Below are 25,676 nucleotides of genomic sequence, written 5' to 3'. Positions count from 1 at the left end.
TTGGCATAATTCAAATCCTACCTTAGCTTGTCTTACGGTTTAATTTATTGAGTCTGTAGGCACGAGGGGATCAGAAAGTTCGCGAACTATCTCTATATTTACAAAACCACAAAAAAATCAAATCAGAATGAGAATTTGCATTAACGGAGTCGTATACATGTTCTATAAGTAGCATATATATACGTATTATGATATGTTTTGCTCCGTGTGTGTCACGCTGTGAAAAAGAATGTAGATCATTGGTGACAAAAATGGTTGACTCAGTCGTATTCGAGCAAAGAACGGCTAAATTAAACGTATATCTTGGAAATTCCTTTGCAGAAGGAGTTGATTGGTTTTTTAGTGAAAATAGGGAGATGGTTAAAATGATGTTTGCCCAGTGAAAGCAGGCCGTGGAAGAAGTAAGCAATTTAATATAAAATATCGTTGAAATAAAATAGTTGAATATCTTAACAACATTATGATTTTCAAATCTATAAAATATTGTTTACTTTTGACTTTAAACATATGAAATATGATAAAAAGGAGGTACCTACAATAAATCCACATTGATTGATTGATTGATTGTATATTGTTTGACGTCCCTCTCGAGAATTTTTCACTCATATGGAGACGCGGGACCTACGTTTTTAAGGTAATATCCGAAAGACCATTGACTTTCACTTCTAGTGCCGAGCGCTTGGCGAAGAAACAATCAATATCTATGTTTACGTCTTAGGTATGACGCGGCGCCGCGAACGAGAATCGAACCCGGGCCTCCCGATCACGAAGCGAACGCTCTACCACTAGGCTACCGTGACCGGTAAATCCACAATGAAAAAATGACACTCATAAGACAGATGAGTCGGTTTATGATGGTCACCATCCTCATTCTGGAAAAAAAAAATATCCTTATCCACCCTTCTATTGCCGACATTTTGCCATTTCTGACAAATGGGGGTGTTTTTCGTTCTTCAAAAAATAACTCGCATAGTACGAAACATCAGTAAGAATCAGGAAAATCTTTTAACTTCTGTGACATATCGCCACGGATTATGTCACGTGACGACATAGATCACTCACTTGTATGACCCCTCATACAATTTTGTTGAGAGTCAATAACTGATACAAAGAAATGGTTGAGAGAATGTTTGAACATTATGTACAATGTAATTTAGACATAATGTCCGCATGACAATGACAAGATGCAAATTCGTTTGAAATTTGCAAATTCATTCTTTTCAATTTTACAGGGTTTATTTATCGCAGTTGATTCGATACGCAAGAGTATGTTCTACGTATGAACAATTTCTAAAAGAGGCAAATTACTTACAAACAAGTTGATGAAACAAGAATATCAGCAGTCTTGTAAGTTCTATGGTCAATACAATGACCTTGTCAGCAAATGCAATTTATCATTGAATCAAATGCTGACTGACGTTTACATACTAATTGTTAGTTAATTATTTATACACTGAATTGACGACGGATTTTTCCGATATTTTTCGATCAAAACAAAGAGCACACGACGAGGTTGACCGGTCGGCAGGGGATGCTCACTCCTCCATGGCACCTGATCCCACCTCTGATGTTTTGGATAAAGGAGGACAATTAAAAATATATGTATGAAATATTCATAAAGCAGATTTAAAAAATTCCATGCAGGTAAAATCTCGCTCCCATTTAATTTTTGTCCCATTTGACCTTGTCACAATTAGGCATATTCAAAATGGGACCAATTCAAAGAAAATGGCATGATCACATCTAAAAAAATTTTTTCGGTAAATTCGGAAGTGTGATCAGATGAAAATAAGGGAAAATGAACGGAAAATAACCTTTTATACAGTAGTCAACAATGACCATCTAAATGACCTTTTCTGAATTCATGGTCAGCATTTTCATATAATTTTTTGATACTGATGTGTGGATTTTAATATTCTAAGATAAAACGTCAATTCGTGTAAAAATAAAAAAAAATACAACACAACGGAACAATAGAATGCTGAACGACTTTGATTTTCACCGTTTCCTGTCTATAACCCGGAATCAGAGCCCCTCTTTATGGACAATTCCTTCCAACTCATGAAATCCAGTTGTGTAAATTTATTTGTAAACTCATATCCAGTCCTCTTGATCAGTTTCCACACAACTGCAGATTCTGTGGCAAAATCTTTCTAGATCTATTTATGCACATCACCTGCTCTTGTTCGCTAACATCGAATTTACGTAATTGCTGGTGGGAAGACATTTCTAACAATTTTGATGTTCACCTCTCTGTTCAATGACAGATGACGAGATTTTTGTTCTTCTTCTTGGACGTAATTCCGTTCAATTGCTATCTGATGAAGATCTCCGCCAGCTTAAAATGACCAACTTTCGTAATATACGTTATGTGGCCACGTGTTATAACCGAGTCCTTCAACTTCAGTAGCAAATTGCAAGCGGACAACATACACACACACACATTTTATTGTGGCCTTCAAATTACAAATTTGTGAATAGATCAATTTTATTTCCTTATTTATTTTTTAAAATTGTTGGTTTTTTAGAACTTGTAATTTTTTCGCTTATTTTCCTATTTCTTTTTCATTTTGCCAGTTTTGCCATTTATTTGCATGCATTGTCTTCATTGTTTATATGTTAATTTTGCTCGGTATCTGTTGATGTTTATATATATTTGAATTCGTTTTGGCATAATCCTCTAATGAGGGAAATAAAGTATGAATGAATTAATATAATTTTTTGATACTGATGTGTGGATTTTAATATTTTAAGATAACAAGAGGCCCATGGGCCACATCGCTCACCTGAGAAGCCTTGACCATTCTGTTCTTTACCAGATTTCCTCCTTGTAATACATAATGCATCCCCACCCTACCCCACTGATCATAATTTAGACATTTTGAAATCTACAATAACCCAGGATCCTTCTACATAAGTTTCAGCTTTTCTGGCCCAGTGGTTCTTGAGAAGAAGATTTTCAAAGATTTCTCCTATATATTTCTATGTAAAACTTTGATTCCCCATTGTGGCCCCGCCCTTTCCCCGGGGGTCATGATTTGAACAATTTAGAATCTACACCACCCCAGGATGCTTCCACATAAGTTTCAGCTTTTCTGGCCCAGTGGTTCTTGAGAAGAAGATTTTCAAAGATTTTTCCTATATATTTCTATGTAAAACTTTGATTCCCCATTGTTGCTCCGCCCTTCCCTCGGGGGTCATGATTTGAACAATTTAGAATCTACACTACCCCAGGATGCTTCTACATAAGTTTCAGCTTTTCTGGCCCAGTGGTTCTTGAGAAGAAGATTTTCAAAGATTTTTCCTATATATTTCTATGTAAAACTTTGATTCCCCATTGTAGCCCCACCCTTCCCCCGCAGGTCATGATTTGAACAATTTAGAATCTACACTACCCCAGGATGCTTCCACATAAGTTTCAGCTTTTCTGGCCCTGTGGTTCTTGAGAAGAAGATTTTCAAAGATTTTTCCTATATATTTCTATGTAAAACTTTGATTCCCCATTGTGGCCCTGCCCTTCCCCCGGGGGTCATGATTTTTACAATATAAAATCTACACTACCCCAGAATGCTTCCACATAAGTTTCAGCTTTTCTGGCCCAGTGATTCTTGAGAAGAGGATTTTTTAATGGCCCCACCCTATTTTTGTTATTTCTTTATTATCTCCCCTTGTGAGGAAACTTGGCCCTTTATTTTAAAAATTTAAATTTCCCTTCACCCAAGGATGCTTTGTACCAAGTTTAGTTAAAATTGGCCCAGTGGTTCTTGAGAAGAAGTCGAAAATGTGAAAAGTTTACAGACGGACGGACAGACAGACAGACGGACGGACGACGGACAAAATGTGATCAGAAAAGCTCACTTGAGCTAAAAAATCAATTCGTGTAAAAATCAAAACATTGAAAATTGTCGTTTTATATAGCCCATTGCTCTAGAGAGTACATATTAGTATTATTGAAAAAAAAGAATGGTCCATAAATCTGCTTTTTTGTAGCAATTTTGATATATTAAACATGTATATCCACATTCAAAAGGTAAATACATGTAGGACTCATTTTCTTTCAATATAAAATTAAAACAGAATCATTCCTTCATCATGCACCTTTGTGGAAGTTATATTCTTAAGTTAAACAACTGCGTTTTTAAAACATCAATTCGTCATATCAAAAATGTAATAGTCTAATTTATCTTTGTCGACACTACTAACAAATATAATTGTTTATGTGTTTGCTTAATGTCTTTCGAGATTTTTTGACCAGTTGTGAGACGCCGCCCCTTGACGGTGGATGGCTGCAAATTTGGACCCATACTCGGTCATTGAGCAGTGGATCTTCTTTTTGCCAGCACCAACTTCGACACAGCAGCTAGATTAATAGGACTGGGTACGGTGGGATTCGAAATTCGAACCCGCGATGTCAAGTTACTCCTTACTCCTCGATTATATAGAGCAAACGCTCTAACCACTGCTTTTCATGGGCGACCGATCATAGGCTCCATGTTCACTTATAGATAAGTTCGGAGCATTATAAAGATTGTACACTCTAGAAAAGTTTTACTTGTTGTTTTTAAAATAAGATATTAGATTAAGAAAAACTAGTAACTATTAGTAATCCATTTAGTCAAAATAGCAAGTAAATGATTATCATGGTTAGTAATTGTAAACATAATTAGTAATAAGGATGAATTCATTTCCATATAAAATGATTTACTAAGTATCAATACTTAATAGGAATTATATTACTTAGTAAATGAACTACTCATTTTTAGTAAATTATTATTACTTAATTTAGAGATAATATGCTTTCTATTTACTAGATTTTATGAATTATTACTAAGTAAATGTAATTCTGAAATTAATTAAAATGTAGAATATTATTACTTAAGAGTAAACGAAATACTTATCATATTTACTAAAATCGACATTATTTACTAGAAAAACTGAAAAAAAAAATAGAATAGCAACATATACAATGTATGTAAGTATGAAAACCCTATCCCTTATCGTTCAAAAGTAATGGCCAAGGTTAAAGTTTTTTCAAAAGTATTGAAATCTCCAAGGTCAAGATCAAATGGTCATGGTTGTTGGTATCCAATGAAAGGTCTTTTAACAAAGAATATATATGTGAAGTATTAATGTCCTGGTATTTACTGTTAAAAAGATATGGCTCAAGAAAAAGTTTGGAATTTTTGTGTAAAAGTGGGTCAAACTCCAAGGTCAAGTTCAAAAGGTCAAATTTGGCGATACTCAAAGAAAGGTCTTGTCAAAAGGAATGGATATGTTAAATATGCAAGTCATAGCTCCGCTAAATCAAAAGTTATGGGCAAGGTTAAAGTTTTTGCGGACAAACAGACAAACAGAGAGACAGACAGACAGACACGACAAAAACTATATACCCCCGAAATTTCGTTTACGGGGGCTAAAAAATATTAGTTATATAGTAAATAGTGGTAAAATGTAAGTAAAGATCAAGAAATGTTATTACTTATATACACAAATTTAAGTAAATATAAATTACTAAGTAAAACTTTTTAGTGTGTAAGTAAAACAATTCTTTAAAATACAAAAATCAAGTAAAACATTTGAATTAAGTAATTGACATATATATTTCAGTAATTGATTTAAAATTTTAAGTAAATGCTTAGTAATGACTACTAAGTAAAACTTTTTATGAGTTTAAGAATTTTGTGCAATTTAAAAGAAATGAATTAATTTTCTTCGACATGATTTCGGTCGAATCAAAATCTATATATTTCATTGCTCTCTGTTCATAGATGAAAAATAAAGTTCTTTGATATCCCTTGCAATGAATTCAGAAAGTTTAAGCTTAAAATTTCGTCTTGAAATTAATAGATAAGTGAAATGACAAAGATGTGCAGTTGAACACTAGAAAATGTCTATAAAATTTTCATTCATACTGAATCTTAAACTCTAACTGTATAGATACGAGGGTTGATCCAAAAGTTCCTGGAATTTCTTTTCTTTATACCGGTATTTTATTTATTTTTAAGTGAAATTGGTTGAAAATTTCAAATGAGAATATAGACCTTTGTTGAATATATTAAATCAAAAAACATTTTGCAAATTTATTATAGTGACTCTTTGGCAGTTGCCATATAGTGACTCTTTGGCAGTTGCCATAGAAACGGTTGTTTGGAAATGCCGGGGAAGACATTTATGCGTTTAGTTTCATTTTAATTCTTAATAAGTGAAATGAGAATAAAACCGTCCTATGTGGTAAATTAAACGAAAATTATGTTATTATTACGATTTTTTGATCTTTTATAAAGCTTTGTGTGAGTTTTACTGATTTTACTGGATATTTAGTTTATTAATTGATGATTTATTGTTCATCTTTTACGACTTTTCAACTTTATACACAAGAATTCCCCACGACAAATTAAAATCCAGGCTTTTTGATAATCAACAGCTTAAAAACTTACGACTTTTCAACTTTATACACAACCATTCCCCACGATAAATTAAAGTCCAGGCTTTTTGATATCATTGACAGCTGCTTCTTCAATAAAAATGGAACTCGTAAATTTACTTACCTCGTCATAGGTCATTTGCAAAATTATTTTGTTAAAAAAGATTCTGATTGTTCACATAAGTACTCTGAAGTTGACATCAAGAAGATGCTTGATTGAGTTTCTGATTGACAATATCTATGTGGTTTTTGGAGACCAGGTATTCCAACAATCTATTGGAATTTCCATGGGTACAAATTGCGCTCCGTTATTAGCAGACTTATTTTTATATTCATATGAAGCAGAATTTATGCAAAATCTTATGCGTGAAAAGAAGAATACACTTGCTGTGGCCTTCAACTCGACATTTAGATATATCGACGACGTATTGTCAATTAACAATGGTAATTTCCATTCCTACATCGATACGATATATCCTGGTGAGCTTGAGATAAAAGATACCACAGAGTCCGACACTTCTGTTTCATACTTGGATATTTTGCTTGAAAAAGACACTAATAGTAATCTAACAACCAAGCTATATAATAAACGTGATGAATTTAACTTTTCTATCATCAACTTCCCTTACTTATGCAGCAATATACATGTACCTTCATCACCTGCATACGAAATATATATATCTCAGTTGATTCGATACGCAAGAGCATGCTCTACGTATGAACAATTTTTAAAACGAGGCAAATTATTGACAAGCAAGATGACGAAACAAGAATATCAGCAGTCTCGTTTAAAGTCATCATTTCGTAAGTTCTATGGTCGATACAATGACCTTGTCAGCAAATACAATTTATTATTGAGAGTCAAATGCTGACTGAGTTTTTCATACCAATTGTTAGTCCATTATTTATACACTGAATTGACGACGGATTTTTTCTGCTATTTCCTGATCTTGACAAGGAGCACACGGCGGGTGTGAGCGGTCGACAGGGGATACTCACTCCTCCATGGCACCTGATCCAACCTCTGATGTTTCGGAGGTCCATATTTGCTCTGCTCCTATTTTGTATTGTTTAATGGACTTTGAGACTGAATACTATTCGTTATCTCCATATCCTTACTTTAAGTTGTTAGACAAAGTCATGTCCTAAGTTTTGTGAAAATCTCGGGATCACTCTATCTTGAACGCGTATATTATTGACATATGCTGGGGAGAAATGCATTTAGTTACTGGTTTTCCAGTTGAATAGGAAATTTAAGAAAAATAGACTTTCCATGGACGTTGATTAAAGGCGTGGCCGTTTTTAGGAGGCTCTATTCTAAGCGTTTATTCCCCTAGACAAATTAAAAGCGTCAATGGAGGTTGTCGGCTGACATACTGTTCTTGACATTGCTACAGAAACTGGAACATCATATGGAAATTAAGACGGGAAGTTTTTTTTAAATATGAGTGAAAAATGAAGATAAGTTGGACAGAGTTGCGAGAGGATACCCAGGCTTTTCTTGAGAAAAGAAAAGCAGAAAAGGACAGCTCTTTGTAAAAATACGTATTCAAATTGGACATAAGGGTGAGATGCTTCTAATTACCGTCTTCCTTGGAAGACGGTATTGTATAGTTGAAGTTTTTTTACAGTCTTCAGACTATTCACTTCCTCTCTTTTGTGTTTGGTAGAAAATGCATGATGAGAAAATTTTCAATTATTTCATTGGTTGAAATGCTGTTCAAGGCAAGGGAGATAACTTTCTGATGATCTAATTTTCGTACGACTTAACAATTTTGCAAGATTTTCAATCTTAAAAAAATGACAAAACGAACAACAAAATCAGCAGTAATTAATTTCTAATAACATGATTTTTTTGTATAGCAATAAATAAAAAGATATCTTTAATTTCATTATAAATAAAATTTGATTTCATTTGCTTGCAGGCTTTACAATTTGTTATTATTCTTTTCCCCTTTCTTGTTTGAAGAAGGGAATGGAATCCGCCGAGATTTGCCGAAAGCTCTCGGCCAGTTTACGGAGATGACCGAGCGAGAACCGTGGTAGGGCTAATGCCAGTAAAAAGCTAATGTAGAAATACAAAATCAAGAGATTCAAAAGAATTATACGGCCTGATAGGTGTAAATCAGTTTACTGTTTAAGATTGTTGCTAAAGACGGTAAGCTTTTTTAAAAAGCTCTACTTGTGTGACGTTACATATCAAACTTGACGTAACGTCGACGTCTGCCCCAGGTTTCACAACTATCCATTTTTAGAAAGCTCGTGTGACCTTATTGGTTACTGCAAAGTGATGAAATTTTTCAATATTGTCGCATTATGACTCTATATCATAATTATGCCTGTTGTTTGCTTTTATCAAATCACGATAAAATTTTAGATAGAAATTCCACGAACTTTTGGATCAATCCTCGTATAGTTAAAGATACTTAAATGCACCGAAAGAAATACATGTACCTAGTTAATTGACCAGTGTGCATCCTAAAGCGTTTGGCGTAATTAGTAATCATACTGTTTACTGGCTAAGACAGTGAGTTGTAGATATAGGTGTCACATGGTGCGGGGGTCGTACAGATACCTACTAACCTAGTGAAAGGAACTTATATACTAAATTTACTAATGTTATCTTGTAAATCTACCCAATACTCAGCAAAACTACTTTACCTTTTTTGGTCATAGTGAACGTAAATTTACAAGTCTTCCTTGTGACTAGTTTTTTTTTCAGTACAACCCATGCATATATGTCTAGTCATAGGGTTGAATTTGATCTTAAAATTATAATTATGATGTTAAAACAGAAAATTTATAAAGCGGCACGTTTTTGTAGATTGATTGGTAATGGTTAGTTGGTTAAATTATTCCAGCTTACCCATTTTACAGTAGGTATGACCGTTGACGACACACTTCTGTGGATTACCAGGACAATGAGCTGTACAGTCTGATCCATAGTAACCCTCAGAACAGTACGCCTTGTACGTTATCTGGATACTGAAACGACAGTAATTTGATATTTTTATAGTAAAAAATATTTTTTTTAAGTTTAGGTCTTATTGTGAGGATTGTTTAGTTGGTGTGAATAAAGAAAAAATTCTATCTTACAAAAAGGAATTTTTATCCGAGAAATAACTTGCTGCCAATTTCTTTTGTCGCCAGTTCTGTGAAAGTATGTTGTCTCCTATTTTTAGATTGTAGTCTAAGAACTCTGACTTGTAGATGAGTGGTGAGGAGGAGTGTTGTAAATCTACCACTGTCACTGATATCTTGTCCAGATAATTTTTCTAAGTTTATAAGATAACATTTATTGAATATAATTAATTAATTGTACAAAAATTCTTTAAAAAATATTCCAGTGTACATATTTGTGCAAAATAAAAGAAAAAGTGAGCAAGCTGACATACTCCACGCTCCCCAAAAATTCAAAGTGCTGAAAATCCCGGAAAAATAAAGGATTCGGAATTTCCCGGTAAACTGTTCATCGCTATATTCAAGATATTCCCAAAAATCTAAGTCGAAAAGTGCCGAAATTCCCAGAAAAATACAGGAATCAGAATTTCCTGGTAATATGCAAATCTATGATTGTGTCCTAAATATCTTGTTGTGAGATGTGTATTGTTTCATTATGTATATAATTAGTAACATTAAGTTTCTTGAACATTCCAGAGTGGTCAACATGTTTGGTCATTTTATCTAGAACATTCTTAAATTTTGTGTATGTCCAGATTGTTCCAGTAATATCATGTTTTAACAATTTCTAGAATATTCTAGATTTATATTACTGTATAAATACCCTGTCAATTCGATGCATAATAATACTTTGTCGTATAAGCACTATTGAGATATAAATGGGATATATTTTCACTGGGACATTGTGTGCAGCAACGGACACTCTGATGTATGTATTTTTAGATTCTTGCTAAGTTTGTACTTTATGTTTGATATATTTATTATATATTACTGTAAATAAATTATTGTTAAGTTTAAATTGTGTTATTGATCTTTGCTGGCATTTCGGGTAATTCTGACCCATAACAATCTGCAAAGTTTGACGAAATTCCGAGCAGCGGTTTATGAGGTAGAGCTGACTTTGTGAGGAGTTGCACTGACAAAAAAACAAAAACAACAGGACTGACTGACTGACACTGACGGACGGCTCAAAAACATTATCCCTCATGCAACTTGTTTCGTGGGGTATAATAAGATTTACCCATGAATCTATTTCTAAAAACTTTGGGTTTGTTGTATTCCCAACTTGAGAACCATAAAAGACGTCTTGTCGTCTCATGTCTAATGTTGTGGTAAAACTAGACACACAGGAATGACTACTGTCTCTGAAGTAATTAAAAATGAAATATTTAAAATCTGTGTGCAGATGTTGAGTATTATCAAAGTGAGAAAAGTCAAACATCACTTACTTAAGACATACGGTGAGTACAGGTTTACACAACTTGGTACATTTAGTACCGGTCACACCCTGACAACACCCTCCTTGAAGTTTATTACCGGGACTCTTCACTTCATCTACGTGCATGAAGAAATTTATCTTCCCTACTGACACCTGTAAAAGTAAAAATGAATAAAATAACGTGGAGTACATGTACATGCACATATTTAGTATTTTGAAAAGCGTAAAACGTATTTCATTTTTCCTTTTTGCATTTTATATTGCTACATTTTTAAATTTGATTTTAAGAAATCACTGTCTATTTTGTTGGATATGCCATGGCATCAACGATAGTTAAAAACATGGACAGGAACTATTGAAATTGACATGGGAGGTCTTTTGTATTTTAAGTCTATGATACAACATTTTTTAATCCAAATTTTTATTTTTATTTCACGATGAAATGGAAATATAAGGAATCACTGTCCTGTCTAGTATGTTAATAGGGTATACCAAGAACATCAACGACAGTTGGAAACGTGGGATAATTTATGCATAACGAGGTTCGCCAGTTATGCAAATTATCCCACCTTTCGAACTGCCCTGGCATACCCAACAAAATAGGCAGTGATTTTTTAAATAACCCTCTGAATTACTACATATACTTTTTTAAGCACTAGTGCATATATCTTTTGAATAAAGAAAATAAATAATTTACGCGGACAAAAAAATTGTAATTTGTCGTCAGACTTTGCTAAAGTGCATTTTTTAATCAACTGAGAATACTCTTCCTCAGTTTGTCTATAAAATAACTCAGAAGAATTCTCACGACAGCAGAATACCTCATTTCTCAAAACAAGTCATTATAAAAATTGATTCAAATATGAAAGAAACTGTAACGTATAAATGATTTCAGTGTTTTTAATAGGAGAAATGGCAGGAGTTTTAATATCTTGTCAAAAGTAAAGGGTCGTTAGAAACAACAGCAGTAGCTATATATGTACGTACCTTAGATAAAATAATCCATAGCAGCAATAAAAACAAAATATGCGTTTGTGCAGCCATAATTTACGTCGGATTGTTGATAAAATGTATTATCTAACTAAATAAAAACACTGTTTATTTTTGATAGGTCCATATCATACCCGGATAACAAAAAATCAACTGATAGATTGACACAAATCGACATATACTATGTAAATCATAAACTATATACGGTAGGAGTACTTTTGCGCGTGGTAGGCGAAGCACGTTATGCTAAAATTATCCCATGTTTCCCACTTTTGTTGATGTCCCTGGCATATTCTCCTAACTAGACAGTGATTCCTTATATTTTCATTTTTACTTGAAATAACAATCTCAAAATAAATAGAAATACCGTCTAAACTTCAACCACAATGTTATTTGTAAAAGTCAAAAAATTGTCGTGCGCCGACCACCGATATTTACCATCATTTAAGGTAGGATTCTTCTCATTTTTTTGTATTTAAAAATGAATGAAATTTTCACAGAATCAAGAGGACAATATCAGAAAGTGATGATATCACTGAAATTAAATTTGACCGTTTTATATTAGAGACAAGGTCAGGTCAAGGTCATTATCTTTTTTTCCTGGACATAAATAATAAAAAGTTACTGTTGCCAACTATGCAATCCCTGCATGTATTTCAAAAGATTGAATACATTTCTTTTTGCATAAAGAGATACTACCATAAAGGGCCTATAAGATGATATTGCTAAATTGACATAAATAATTAAGTAAATATTAGTTATTTTTATGTGCTTCCTATATCAAAATTTTTCTCATATTCATATATGGTAAAGTTGTTACATAGAGGTACAAAATGATACAAAAACAAAAATTTTGATCGTTTACATAGAGAGAAAAAATACTTTTTACGGATTTTTGGCTCAAATCTCTACTCATATTGGAAGCTTATAAAATCTTGATATATTTAGGAACTTTTGTCCCTTATTATTACTTAAACTTACATTTGAAAAGTTCTTCAAGGCTTTGATTGTGTAAAAATTATAAATAAATTCATTGTCTTATAATAATTTTGAGAGGCAAAAAAGAAGATATTTTATCATTCCGCCTAAAATATAGTCCCTGCTAGTTTTCAAGTTTTTCAAAGTTGTACAATTTTGATGAGGAAAGTAAAATATGGTCTATTAAATCACGTACACCTAAATATAGAAGGCATAAAAGCAAATGTATTTTAAGAATTTCATATAGTCAGAAACCAGAGAAGAATCCTAACTTAAATGCTGTTTCTATATGCATATGACATCACAGACCTATAATATTTTATCAGAATATCTAAAAGATGATTTTCCAACAGCATGCCAAAAATTATTAGTTTTGGTTGAAAAGTATTTGAAATATTCAAAAAGTCCGCGTTTTTTTTTTTTCTGGGACAACCCTCGTATTTGTTGTTTGTGACCTGTGATTAACTAGGTGTTTATCACTCTCAGAACAGAAATTCAAAGTTCTGATTTTTTGTACCTTATATCTAAAAATAGAACCAAGATATCAGTTGTATTCTTGCATGAAACCCAATACTTTTCGCACTTTTATGATAATGACTTACCCATTTTACAGTAGGTGTGACCGTTGACGACACACTTCTGTGGATTACCAGGACAATGGATTACCAGGACAATGAGCTGTACAGTCTGGTCCATAGTAACCCTCAGAACAGGAAGCCTTGTACGTTAAACTGATACTGAAATAAGAGTAATCCGTTACTTGTTATAATTTTACTTCAATTCACTTACTTGAAGGTAATAAAATGTTTTAAGAAAATTGCTGAGGTATTTGGAGAGAGAGAGAGAGAGAGAGAGAGAGAGAGAGAGAGGACAAGTCGATAAATTAAAATTCAGTTATACAGATTATAGTCTTAAAATCGTCATTCAAGTTTTATATTTACATTTCAGATTTTTTTTACATAAATTTGTGATACAAGCTACTGCAGTTTAAACACCATAACACAGAGAGGGTGTCAAAAGATTTAAGTGTGCGGGGGGAGGGGGTGACAACACAAAGATAAACACAATAGAAGTGCAACATTACAAATGAAGACTTTGCAGGGCTCTTCCATCAATTGTAACTTTAGAAATATAAATCACAATTTGTAGTCAAGTTAAGAAGTTAAAAAATCATAAATACATGTATAAGCAATGAATTATAAGTTTTTGAAAGATATAGTTTTATAATTGTAATAGTTTGATAATTTCCACGGTATGTACAAACAAATTGCGTAACGCTCTAACATGCCTTACGCTATTTTTTATGCATACACCGTTGCAGTTATGAAACTATATCTTTATAAAATACAGATTCAATGCTTAAATATTAGTGATATATTAATACAAAATTTGAATGAATCTGACCTACAAAAAACGTATTTTTATCCGAGAAATAATGTGCTGTATTTCTTCTGTCGCCAGTGTTGTGAGAGTATGCTATCTCCTATTTGTAGATTCTAGTAGAATGTAGTGAGGAGGAGTGTTGTAAATCTTCCACTCGTGCTGATATCTTGTCCTGATAATTCTTCTGAGTCCATGAGATGACAGAGTTATTAAATACATTTGACTAAATAGTTACATGATGTACCACGCTGCTTAGAAAATTAAAGAAAAATCTTATATTCATATTGACAAACAATTTGTATAAAAGAAGATTTACCCATGAATCAACCTCTAAAAACTGCGGGTTTGTCGAATTTCCAACTTTAGAACCATAAATAACGTCTTGTCGCCGCATGTCTAATGTTGTGGTAAAACTGCGATACAGGATTGATGGTTGTCTCTGTTGCAAAAACAATTAGAATCCTTTACTTGTAGAATATACATTTACTGTTATTTAATTCTAAAATTTAAAGCGAAACTTCACTTACTTGAGACATACGGTGAGTACAGGTTTACATAACTCGGTACATTTAGTACCGACCACCCCCCTGACAACACCCTCCTCCGTGAAGTTTATTACCGGGACTCTTAACTTCATCTATGTGGATGGAGAACGTTATCTTTCCCGATACAACATTAAAATCCATGTTCAAAAATGTAATCGTTATTTGGAATATTTACAAAATTCTTATGAATGAGTAGAGATACATTGTCACAAAATGGCTGTTCTGCATCAAATTGAAGGTATAAAAAGATATGTAGCTAGTTTAAAATATTGTAAACCGTAAACTATTCTAGCTAATACTTGCTTAATATAGCTTAATAATTTCGAATAATTTTCATTTGGTTTAGTAAAATTGCATTACTGATATACAAGTTGATATTGGAAAATGTAGAGAGAAAAAAGTCTGGTCTAAGGAACCGTAATGATCACTTTTTTGAATATTCTATTGAATATAGCGCTTTGCTTTCATTAAATTGAAAGTGGCCGAAATATGTTTTAAGTCACCCAGGTAACCTATTGCTATCTGTTTTCGTCCGTCGTTGTGCTTCGCGTTTCGTCCGTCGTTTGTTATTTTTTTTTAACATTTTCACTAATTCTTCTCTAAAACCATTGAATCAATTTTGGCATATAACATATATGGGTAAAGGGGAACACAAATTGTGATTTTCACGGTCCCTGTCCCCCTAAGGCCTAAGGGATGGGACTAAAACCACTAAAATTAATGCAATCTATAAATATCTTATTTACGCTTAAACATAAAACTTTTGGCATTATTGTAATAAGCGTTGAGTCATCTAACAAAATTGTGAAAATCATTGACCTCAGGGGTTCTGATTTATCTTTTGATAAAAAAAAATCTACCCCCTACCTAATAATAAAGGAAGGATATACTATTTTTTATTAAAAAAAATAAGTAACGTCAGGTGCCTGTGTTATGGTGCTAGTACGCCGGAGCTCTGTCTAATACATAATAAAAATGTATTATTTCTTTAAAAATCTTCTCTCTGATGCAGACTGAGTATTAAACCAATAAACTATGTAAAAAAGTTATGATGAGGACGAATACCTCTTTCAAAATTTTAAATTTCATGACCCCTGGGTCAGAGGTTCTGGTGTTAGGGTGGTGCGCAAATGATTATATAGTAAAAATACATTATTTTTTTTGAAAATCTTTTCGTCTACCCCTGTGTATTTTACTGGTAATATTATAAGTATATAGTTAACAAAATCAAGAATCAAGAATCCTTCCAGAATTCTGAATTTCAAAGCCCCTTGGTCAGGGGTACCGAGGGGAGGGGCTGTAATGATTATATTCTAAAAATAAATGAATGCTTTGAAATCTGCTCCTTGAAATTAATCAAACATTTATGTTGAAGACGGGTGTTTGTTTCCACATGTTAAAATGTGTGGCACCATGGTCAAGGGTTTCTATTGGGTAGGGACACTGTAATTATTATCACTGTTTATAATGATTAAACTGGATTATTGATAGGCAATTTAATCTAAGTAAATGATAAGTTCAAATGTTTATTTTGAACTGTCCCTATGAAATAGAATTAAAAAAAAGTACAGATAAAGGACAGTATTTAAACTAATCATTCCGTGTTTATCAAATTTATTTTTGAATGAAAAGTTTTAAATATTAAATTAGATATCTCGTACTTTGTGGAATATAACATAATTTTTGAAGTATCGACCGGTCACATCTGCTTCATACCATATGTATGGTTCATGTAAACGGAACTTTCCTTAGTCAAATTTAGTCTTAAAGCAAAGGCCTCGCAATTGGTATGAAACAAGTAAGCCAAAATATACAACCCAAAGTCAGGTTATATCTGCTAAATGGTCATTATAATATCAACAGAATTTACGAAATGCTGACTCTAAACGAGGTCGTTGAAATCCCTGTAACAGCAACTTATCTGTCAGTAGCCTGTCACGGTTATAAAACCTGAATGTACTATGAGCACGTTCTTGTTTCGTATCAGTTTGGGTATGTATACGCCATATTGGGAAGATAATGGGATGTTGCTCTATATGTAAGGGAATCCGACGATGGAAAAGTTAAAATAGCCACATACAATTTGGATGTACCACATTAGAAGAAAGGAGGGCATATTGCTTTGCTGTTGTCTGTCGATCAGTCCGTCTGTCAGTCCATTTTCAGTTTCCGTTCATTTTTTTAGGGTACAGTGTACCATCAAATTTGAGCGCATGACTTTGGTTTTATCAGCTTGACAAAAAAAATTACAAAACTATATTTTAAATAGTTGGTGCTAGGGCTAATATACTTCACATGTGTATTTATTGTGACAAGGCCTTTTAATAGGTATAACTATTTTTGACCTTTTGACATTGACCGTAGAGATTGATCTACTTTTTAAAAACATTTTCCTGGTCATAACTTGTAATTATTAGGCACAATGGCTTTCATACTTCACAGATGTATTTTTTTGTGAAAGACCTTCCTTTGGATACCTTTTGACCTGGTCATACGGTGGAATCAGTGTTTCACAAATGCATCTTGTTTATAGTATTCTATACACCGGCAAATTAACTACGGAAGACGATCACCCCCGCCGTGTGCTTCCAGTCAAGATCGGAAAATAATGGAGAAGTCCCGTCAGTCAGCAATTGACTCAATGATAAATTGTATTTGCTGACAAGGTAATTATATCGACCATCCAACTTTAAAAAATGATAACTTTAAATGAGACTGCTAATTATCTTGTTTCATCAAATTGTTTGTCAATAGTTTAACTAGTTTTATAAATTGTTCATACGTACAGCATATCTTGTGTATCGAATCAACTGAGAAATATAAACTCCGTATGCAGGTGATGAGGGTCTATTGCTGCATAAGTAAGGGAAGTTGACAATAGTAAAGTTATCACGTTTATCATAAAGCTTGGTTGTTATATTACCATTAACGTCTTTTTCAAGCCCAATATCCAAATATGAAACAGATGTGTCAGGCTCAGCAGGATATATCGTATCGATATGAGAATGGAAATTACAATTGTTAATTGACAATACGTCGTCGATATATCTAAATGTGTAGTTGAAGACCAAAGTAAGTGTTTTCTTCTTTTAACCCAACTGATACCTATGGGTTTAATATTATGATCATAGATCTTTTCTAGAGTTGTAACAAAATGAAATAATCAATTAAACTAAAATGTTTGCATTATAGCTACAAGCCCCTTGTTAGGAGTATCTAATTGTATGCACCACATACATGTACCATATTTGAAAAACAAAATGATGCATTTCTAAATTTATATATAAAAATCGTAAATTGAACAGTAAATGTCTCTGATTATATGGAATGCATCTTTTTATGGTTCGATATACATAAAGTTTAACGAATAACAATGTTTGTAGAGGCCATCAAAATTATGATTAAAGCAAAATTGAAAGCAATATGAAAAAGAATGCGCATTGGAACAAAGCTCCTTCAGTTGTTAAACACATAGCAGCATTCGGACACTGATTTGAATCACAAGAGTGTTCCTTGGAACAGTTAAGCCCGCTACATCCATTGTTGCAAATACAAACGGCCTCGCCTTCCTTAACATGACATGTTCCCTTATTTATACACACATGTCCCTGACACTGGTCTACAATCAATGTTTCACAGTTTTTACCAGTTGTTCCATTCCTACACTGACATAGGTAATCCCTGATCTTGTTCACACACCGTCCTCGGTTATAACAGTGTTGTCCAAAACAGTAATCGGGATTGCTACAGTTCTGTCCCGTGAAATGATCAGGGCATGAACAATTATATCCAGAATCGGTATTAATACAAGATCCAGAGTGTTGGCAGGGAATCGTTGCACAGTGATCAACGATATCACAGAGTTCTCCTATGAAACCTTTGGCACAGTGGCACGTGTAGTTAGCTTCAGATATCAAACATTTTGCGCCATTCTGACACGGGTGGTGGGCGCATGCGTTACGTTTGGAACAATCAGTACCGTTATATCCAATGTTACACGTGCACACGGCCCTTCTTTGATAAACATGGCACTGTCCATGATTATTACACGTGCCATTGTGACACTGGTTTGCAACCAGTGATTCACAGTTCCTACCAGTTGTTCAATTCGCACAGTCACACGTATAACTTCCGTTAGCGTTGACACATTCACCTGTATTACAGTTCTGATGGTAACAATAATCACGCGTCTGACAGTATGTATCCTTAAAACTTGGAGCACATTTACATGTAAAGTTACGGTTACCATTAACACAAGAGGCTCCATTCCGACATTGATGATGAAAACAGTAAGTTTGTTCACAGTCTTTTCCTAAGTATCCAGCTATACATTGACACGTGTAAGAACTATGCTCGTTTTGACAAGCTCCATGGTTAGAACAATGTTTGTTATAACAATAATTCCGGGTTTCACAGTCTTTCCCCATAAATCCACCATTACAGGTACAAGAGTAAGAATTCCCTGTGATGTGACAGGTACCATGGTTAGAGCAGTGCTTATTATAACAGTGATCTACCCTTTCACAGTTTGTCCCGAGATACCCTCCATAACAAAAACAATTATATCCCGTGTTTGTATTAGTGCAATGTCCATGTCTGCATGGATTACTATGACAGTAATCTTTCATCTCACAATCATTTCCAAGAAATCCTTGTTTGCAGCCACAAGTGTATCCACTTTGTCCATTATGACAGATTCCATGACCTCTACATGTCTGCCCATGACAGTAATCACGTGTTTCACAAAGAGTTCCTTTATAACCAGGTTTACACGAACATGTATAATTAAAATTTCCACTATTACAAGTAGCGCCGTTTCGACAAGTGATATTAAAACAATAGTCGTTTTCACACTTTCTGCCCAGGAAACCAGAATTACAACTGCAAGTGTAGTTTTGATGACCGTTATGGCAGGTTCCATGTCCACTACACTTCTGATGGTAGCAGTAGTCACGTGTTTGACAGTACAATCCTATATATCCTGGAGCACATTTACACGTATAGTTAGTGGCTCCATTTACACAAGAGGCTCCATTCAGACATTTATGATGAGAACAGTAAGTTTGTTCACAGTCTTTTCCTAAGTATCCAGCATTACATTGACACGTGTAAGAATTATGCTCGTTTTGACAAGTTCCATGGTTGGAACAATGTTTGTTATAACAATAATTCCTTGTCTGACAGTCTCTACCCAAGAATCCACCATTGCAGGTACAATTGTAAGTATTCTGTCCATTAAGACAGGTACCATGCTTAGAACATTGCTTATTAAAACAGTGATCTACTTTCTCACAGTTCGTTCCGAGATACCCTCCATAACAAAAACAATTATATCCCGTTTTTGTATTATTACAATGTCCATTTCCGCAAGGATTACTATGACAGTAGTTTGTCAATTCACAATTATTTCCTCGATAATCTGGTTGGCAGGTGCAAGTGTATCTACTTTGTTCATTATGACAAATTCCATGACCGCTACATCTCTGTCCGTGGCAGTAATCACGTGTATCACAAAGAGTTCCTTTATAACCAGGTTTACACGAACATGTATAATTAGAATTTCCACTGTGACAAGTTGCACCATTTTCACAAGTGTTATTGAAACAATAGTCGTATTCACAGTTACTTCCTAGAAAACCTGGTTCACAATTACAGGTATAGTTTTGTTGATCGTTCTGGCAGGTTCCATGTCCACTACATGTTTGATGATAACAATGATCACGTGTTTGACAGTACGATCCTATATAACCTGGAACACATTTACAGGTATAGTTAGAATCACCGTTAACACAAGAGGCTCCATTCAGACATTGATGATGAAAACAGTAAGTGTGGTCACAGTCTTTTCCTTGGTATCCAGCATTACATTGACACGTGTAAGAACTACGCTCGTTTTGACAAGTTCCAGGGTTAGAACAATGTTGGTTATAACAGTAATTCCTTGTCTGACAGTCTTTACCTATGAATCCAACATTACAGGTACAAGAGTAAGAATTCCCTGTGACGTGACAGGTACCACGATTAGAACAGTGCTTATTATAACTGTAGTCTATTAAATCACAGTTCGTTCCTAGATACCCTCCATATCAAGAACACTTATATCCCGTGTTTGTATTATTGCAATAACCATGTTTGCATGGATTACTATGACAGTAATTTCTCAGTTCACAATAATTTCCTCGATAATATGGTTGGCAGGAACAAGTATATCCACTTCGTCCATTTTGACATGTTCCATGACCACTACATCTCTGTCCGTGGCAGTAATCACGTGTTTCACAATGAGTTCATTTATAACCAGGTTTACACGAACATGTGTAATTAGAATTTCCACTGTGACAAGTTGCACCATTTTCACAAGTGTTATTGAAACAATAGTCGTATTCACAGTTACTTCCTAGAAAACCTGGTTCACAATTACAGGTATAGTTTTGCTGATCGTTCTGGCAGGTTCCATGTCCACTACATGTTTGATGATAACAATGATCACGTGTTTGACAGTACGATCCTATATAACCTGGAACACATTTACAGGTATAGTTAGAATCACCGTTAACACAAGAGGCTCCATTCAGACATTGATGATGAAAACAGTAAGTGTGGTCACAGTCTTTTCCTTGGTATCCAGCATTACATTGACACGTGTAAGAACTACGCTCGTTTTGACAAGTTCCATGGTTAGAACAATGTTGGTTATAACAGTAATTCCTTGTCTGACAGTCTTTACCTATGAATCCAACATTACAGGTACAAGAGTAAGAATTCCCTGTGACGTGACAGGTACCACGATTAGAACAGTGCTTATTATAACAGTAGTCTATTAAATCACAGTTCGTTCCTAGATACCCTCCATCACAAATACAATTATACCCCGTGTTTGTATTGGTACAATTTCCATGTCTGCATGGATTACCATAACAGTAATTTTTCAGTTCACAATTTTTTCCTTGATAATTTGGTTGGCAGGCACAAGTGTATCCACTTCGTTTATTATGACAAGCTCCATGACCGCTACATATCTGTCCACGACAGTAATCACGTGTTTCACAATGAGTTCCTATATAACCAGGTTTACACGAACATGCATAGGAAGATTTTCCACTATGACAAGTTGCATCATTTTTACAAGTATTATTAAAGCAATAATCATTTTCACAGTCACTTCCTAAGAAACCAGGCTTACAGACACAAGTGTAACCAACATGCCCGTTCTGACAGTGTCCATGTCCGTTACAGTTCTTTCCGTTACAGTAATCAATTTGGTCACAATTTGTTCCGCTATTGCAAGAACAAGTATAACCGAAGTTTGAATTTGAACAATTTCCATATTTACAAGGCTTGTTATAACAATAATTATTTAGCTCACAATTCTTACCAAGATACTGCGACCTACACTGACACGAATAATCATTTGGTCCATTTTGACATTGTCCACGATTATTACAGTTTCTTCCAAAACAAAAATCGTACATGCTACAGTTCTGTCCCATGAAATGATCTGTGCATGAACAATTATATCCAGACACAGTATTTGTGCACGTTCCTGAATTTTTGCACGGATCAATTGAACAATAATTAATTTTATCACACAGGTCCCCCATGAAGCCTTTGTCACAATGACACGTGTAGTTAGTTCCAGTAATCACACATGTAGCACCATTTTGACACTGATTATAAGCACACGAATTTCTTATGGAACAGTCCAGACCGGTATATTCATTATTGCACGTACATACAGCCTTACTATGCAAAAAATGACATTGTCCGTGATTTTTACACGTATCACCATGACATTGGTGAGCAGTCAATGATTCACAGTTTTTACCTGTGGTTCCAGTTCTACACTGACACGTGTAACTCCCTATTTTGTTGACACACTCTCCTCCATTACAGGGTTCCAGGAGACATTCATCCTCATCAAGCTGACATTTTAGACCGGTAACGGACGAAGGACCGGCACAATGGAAACTACCAGCTGTGTTTGTACAGTTACCGTGTCCACAAAACTGTCGATTAGCACATTCATCGATGTCCTGATCACAGTTTTGTCCATGCCATCCTACAAAATATATAGTCAAATAAAAAGTTTCGGAATTGGCATTTATGAACTCCCTGATCGCTGAAATCATTTAATCATTTAGCCATTTCAAGTCTGTAGCTTCATTTATAAGGAGGGGGAGCTCCAAAAACATTTGACAAGCAAAAAAAAAAAACAAAACAAAACAAAACAAAACAAAACAAAAAAAAAACAAAAAAAAAACACACACACACACAAACAAACAAACAAAAACAAAACAAAAAAAAACCTATGCACCACACTTTAAAATTAGGAGGGGTAGAGGGGGCTTTGTGTCACTTTTCTGTTTTTTTATTTTTTAAATGATTAGACGTAGAAATATCTATATTACAGAAAAGCTATTCTCTCTCTCTGTACAAAAATAAAGGGGGGTTCAAACCCCCGGAACCCCCCTCTGGTCTGCCAATGCTTTGATATAATATGGATCAATTTTCATTTATCATAAGTTAATTAAAAGGAATCAATATCGGATAAAATACACACCTGAACATCTGCATATATTTATATTATAGTGGACATGGAACACCAAAAATGACAAATAATTTTTCATTTTCGTCCGTACCTTTCGTCAGTTACACAGGTAATCACAAAGTAAACAAGTTTACCGTTCGTAAAACAGATATCCGTTCGTTACGTGTTTGGTGTTCTCTATTTGGCGTAAACGTTGCTATTCATTCAACGATTGGTCAGTTGCTTGTGGTAAGATCCTCTGTGAGCATTACTAACAATAGCCATATAAGGCAAACAAAGGTTTGTCAGTGTAGATGATATTACACAATTTTTTTTACCAGGGTATCAATCGCTAGTGAGCTCTAATTTTCGCCGTAAATTATGTTAAGATATATTGTTGTTTACCCCTCCCCCACCCCCTTTAGCCACACTTTAATGTTGAAAATTATGAAAGTCTTTCAGAAAAGTCTGGAAACACATTTTTACAGGACATGTTTTCAAAAGAATTAGTCAATTTCCTTTTTACTGCCAATTTTATTTATAAAACCCATGCTACCCGATAACTTTTGAATAGGTCATCATAAACCACGTGCCTTGAATTTAAATCACAATAACAATAGTAGGGGTGTAGGTCATTATTTACCGTACACAAAAGATTTTACATAAACCAATGTGTCCGCGAACCTTCCATTACAACCCTCGTATATGTTATCAAGATTCCCCATTCTCAAATAATAAAATTTAAATCTTTATAACCTAATAATATCCGTACATTCGTTACTGATATTTATTCGTTTTTTTTAATTTAAGTTTGCAATTAAAAGATTATGCTATTTATTTGACTCGTAGACTTTGATAGTGTAACAATTGCTGCAGAGGATTAGAAATGTGAGTGCCAGAGAACAGAGGCTACATGTACAAATTTATTCATATACTCGGCATTCAGGGTTATTGCGCGGCTTGTGCTGTAACAGGTCGAGGAAACTTCCTATATGGATATTGTTGTCATTGCGCACTAAGGTGCTCACAACAAAGAATGGTCCAATCCAGTGAATGAGCCGAAAAGCATGATGGTCTACTACATGTTTATTTTTACTACAAACACATGGGTTAGGGAAATTTAAGACGCAATTTCAAATGACTTCAAAAAAGTCAACTAACAATTTTTTGAAACGTGTTTGTGAAAAATACAAAGAATAGGTACTAATTAAGATGTCCCATGCTTACATTAACAAACAAAGTAAGTTTTCCTTGTTAAATAGTACTTTTAAATACCACTCACAAAATCTTTACAAATAAATGACTCCAGTTTTTCAACTCGATAGTCGTAAATTTGCCATGTGACTGGTTATGTTAATAATTGCTCAGTTATTTGTAGATTTTCAAAGTTAATGCATTCATATAAAGTATTTAAAAGTTGCACGTTTTTTTTTTGTTGTTTACCTATATACTAGTATTAATTCTCATGTGCATTGATCATAGAACTTGTACTGAGTAAAGCATATATGTTTCGAAGTTGTATACGTTGTAAACAGTAACAATACGTGAGCACACCTCAGAGTTGATTGTTCTTGCACCGAGGAATAGTCACGTGAAATTGACTTTTCACTGACAATACAGCATGGGGAAAGCTGTCAACAAACGGACTTGTACAACGGAGTGGGGATTCCGGAAAACCGTAATTTTTATCATTGTTAATAATTTGTATGTAAATGTGAGCATGGGATTAGTAGATAATAATGTACATATTGTATTAATTGTGTAAAATGCTTGGAAAAATGCACCACATATTTCCGAGAGCGATTTAAAAAATTGACCTTTTCGAAACACACATGTAGTATTTTTTGTAGTAACCCATAATGCAACTCATTGAGCTGACTGGTCGATTTGACAGTCACGTTGGTTCCTTACTTAACGTAAATTTATTTCGACGTCACAGAAAATACTTTCCTCGACCTGTGTAAGGAACCTCATTTTTTACTGTCTCATCCCACAGAGATTGGAACCCACGAATCAGCTCCTTTCTGTTGAAAGAGCCGCCGTTCTTACAAGGACACCTTGTTGGTGACCATGCATTTTAAAGCAATATGAGCTGCATTTTTGAGAATTTTATTTTGCTGGTTAAATGTGTTATTATGATTAATCTGTAGTAATCTAAACTCTTATGATCAATAAGACCAATATGATGTTTTAAAATGTTTCAGAAGAAATATTTCTGTACAACCGAATATACAGTATTATATAAGAAATCATTATTGTACAGGACGACAATAATTCAATTTTGCTTCAATCAAAGCTTATAAAATTCTTCATAGCAAATATGAATGACAGAAGTTTATAAATGTTCTATTTTTCTGTCATTGAAATAGTTAATCAAAAATTTGCGACATTTTTTTTCTGATGTCAAACATGCAACTCATATTGCTTTAA

At 34.1% G+C, this 25,676-nt stretch overlaps 3 protein-coding genes across 3 annotated transcripts in view; all 3 read right to left on the bottom strand.

Moving 5' to 3' along the window:
- Nucleotides 1-9,290: 9,290 nt before the first annotated feature.
- LOC134246312 (uncharacterized) lies at nucleotides 9,291-11,027 on the bottom strand (the record flags this gene model as incomplete). The annotated part of the gene is made up of 4 exons (XM_062728638.1): nucleotides 10,834-11,027; nucleotides 10,626-10,749; nucleotides 9,521-9,699; nucleotides 9,291-9,409 (listed from the first exon to the last, which is right to left on the bottom strand). Coding segments are annotated over exons 1-4 (616 nt in total), but the record flags the coding sequence as incomplete, so codon positions are not given.
- Nucleotides 11,028-18,355: 7,328 nt separating this feature from the next.
- On the bottom strand, nucleotides 18,356-20,849 carry LOC134246302 (fibropellin-1-like). Its single transcript, XM_062728629.1, has 2 exons — nucleotides 20,798-20,849; nucleotides 18,356-20,678 (listed from the first exon to the last, which is right to left on the bottom strand). The coding sequence occupies exons 1-2, from the start codon at nucleotides 20,847-20,849 to the stop codon at nucleotides 18,823-18,825; spliced, it is 1,908 nt and encodes a 635-aa protein (XP_062584613.1). The 3' UTR covers nucleotides 18,356-18,822.
- A 157-nt stretch (nucleotides 20,850-21,006) lies between these two features.
- The window catches only part of LOC134246292 (adhesive plaque matrix protein 2-like), a 32,221-nt gene continuing 27,551 nt past the window's right edge, over nucleotides 21,007-25,676 (bottom strand). The window contains exon 6 of the mRNA XM_062728621.1: nucleotides 21,007-22,778. Coding sequence (XP_062584605.1) covers nucleotides 21,007-22,778 — 1,772 coding nt within the window. The remainder of the gene's footprint in view (nucleotides 22,779-25,676) is intronic.

This window comes from Saccostrea cucullata, unplaced genomic scaffold, assembly GCF_032062105.1.
Source record: "Saccostrea cucullata isolate Sc308-1 unplaced genomic scaffold, CSIRO_AGI_Scuc_v1 ctg1047, whole genome shotgun sequence".
NCBI classification, from domain to species: domain Eukaryota; kingdom Metazoa; phylum Mollusca; class Bivalvia; order Ostreida; family Ostreidae; genus Saccostrea; species Saccostrea cuccullata.
This window is presented reverse-complemented; position numbering and strand designations above follow the sequence as displayed.

Coding starts and splice junctions, on each gene's coding strand:
- LOC134246302 (XM_062728629.1), bottom strand. CDS start 20,849: ATGGTTATTGCAATAATACAAACACGGGATATAAGTGTTCTTGATATG. Junction 20,679..20,797: donor AAGTGTTCTTGATATGGAGG/GTATCTAGGAAC, acceptor TTGGATTCATAG/GTAAAGACTGTCAGACAAGG.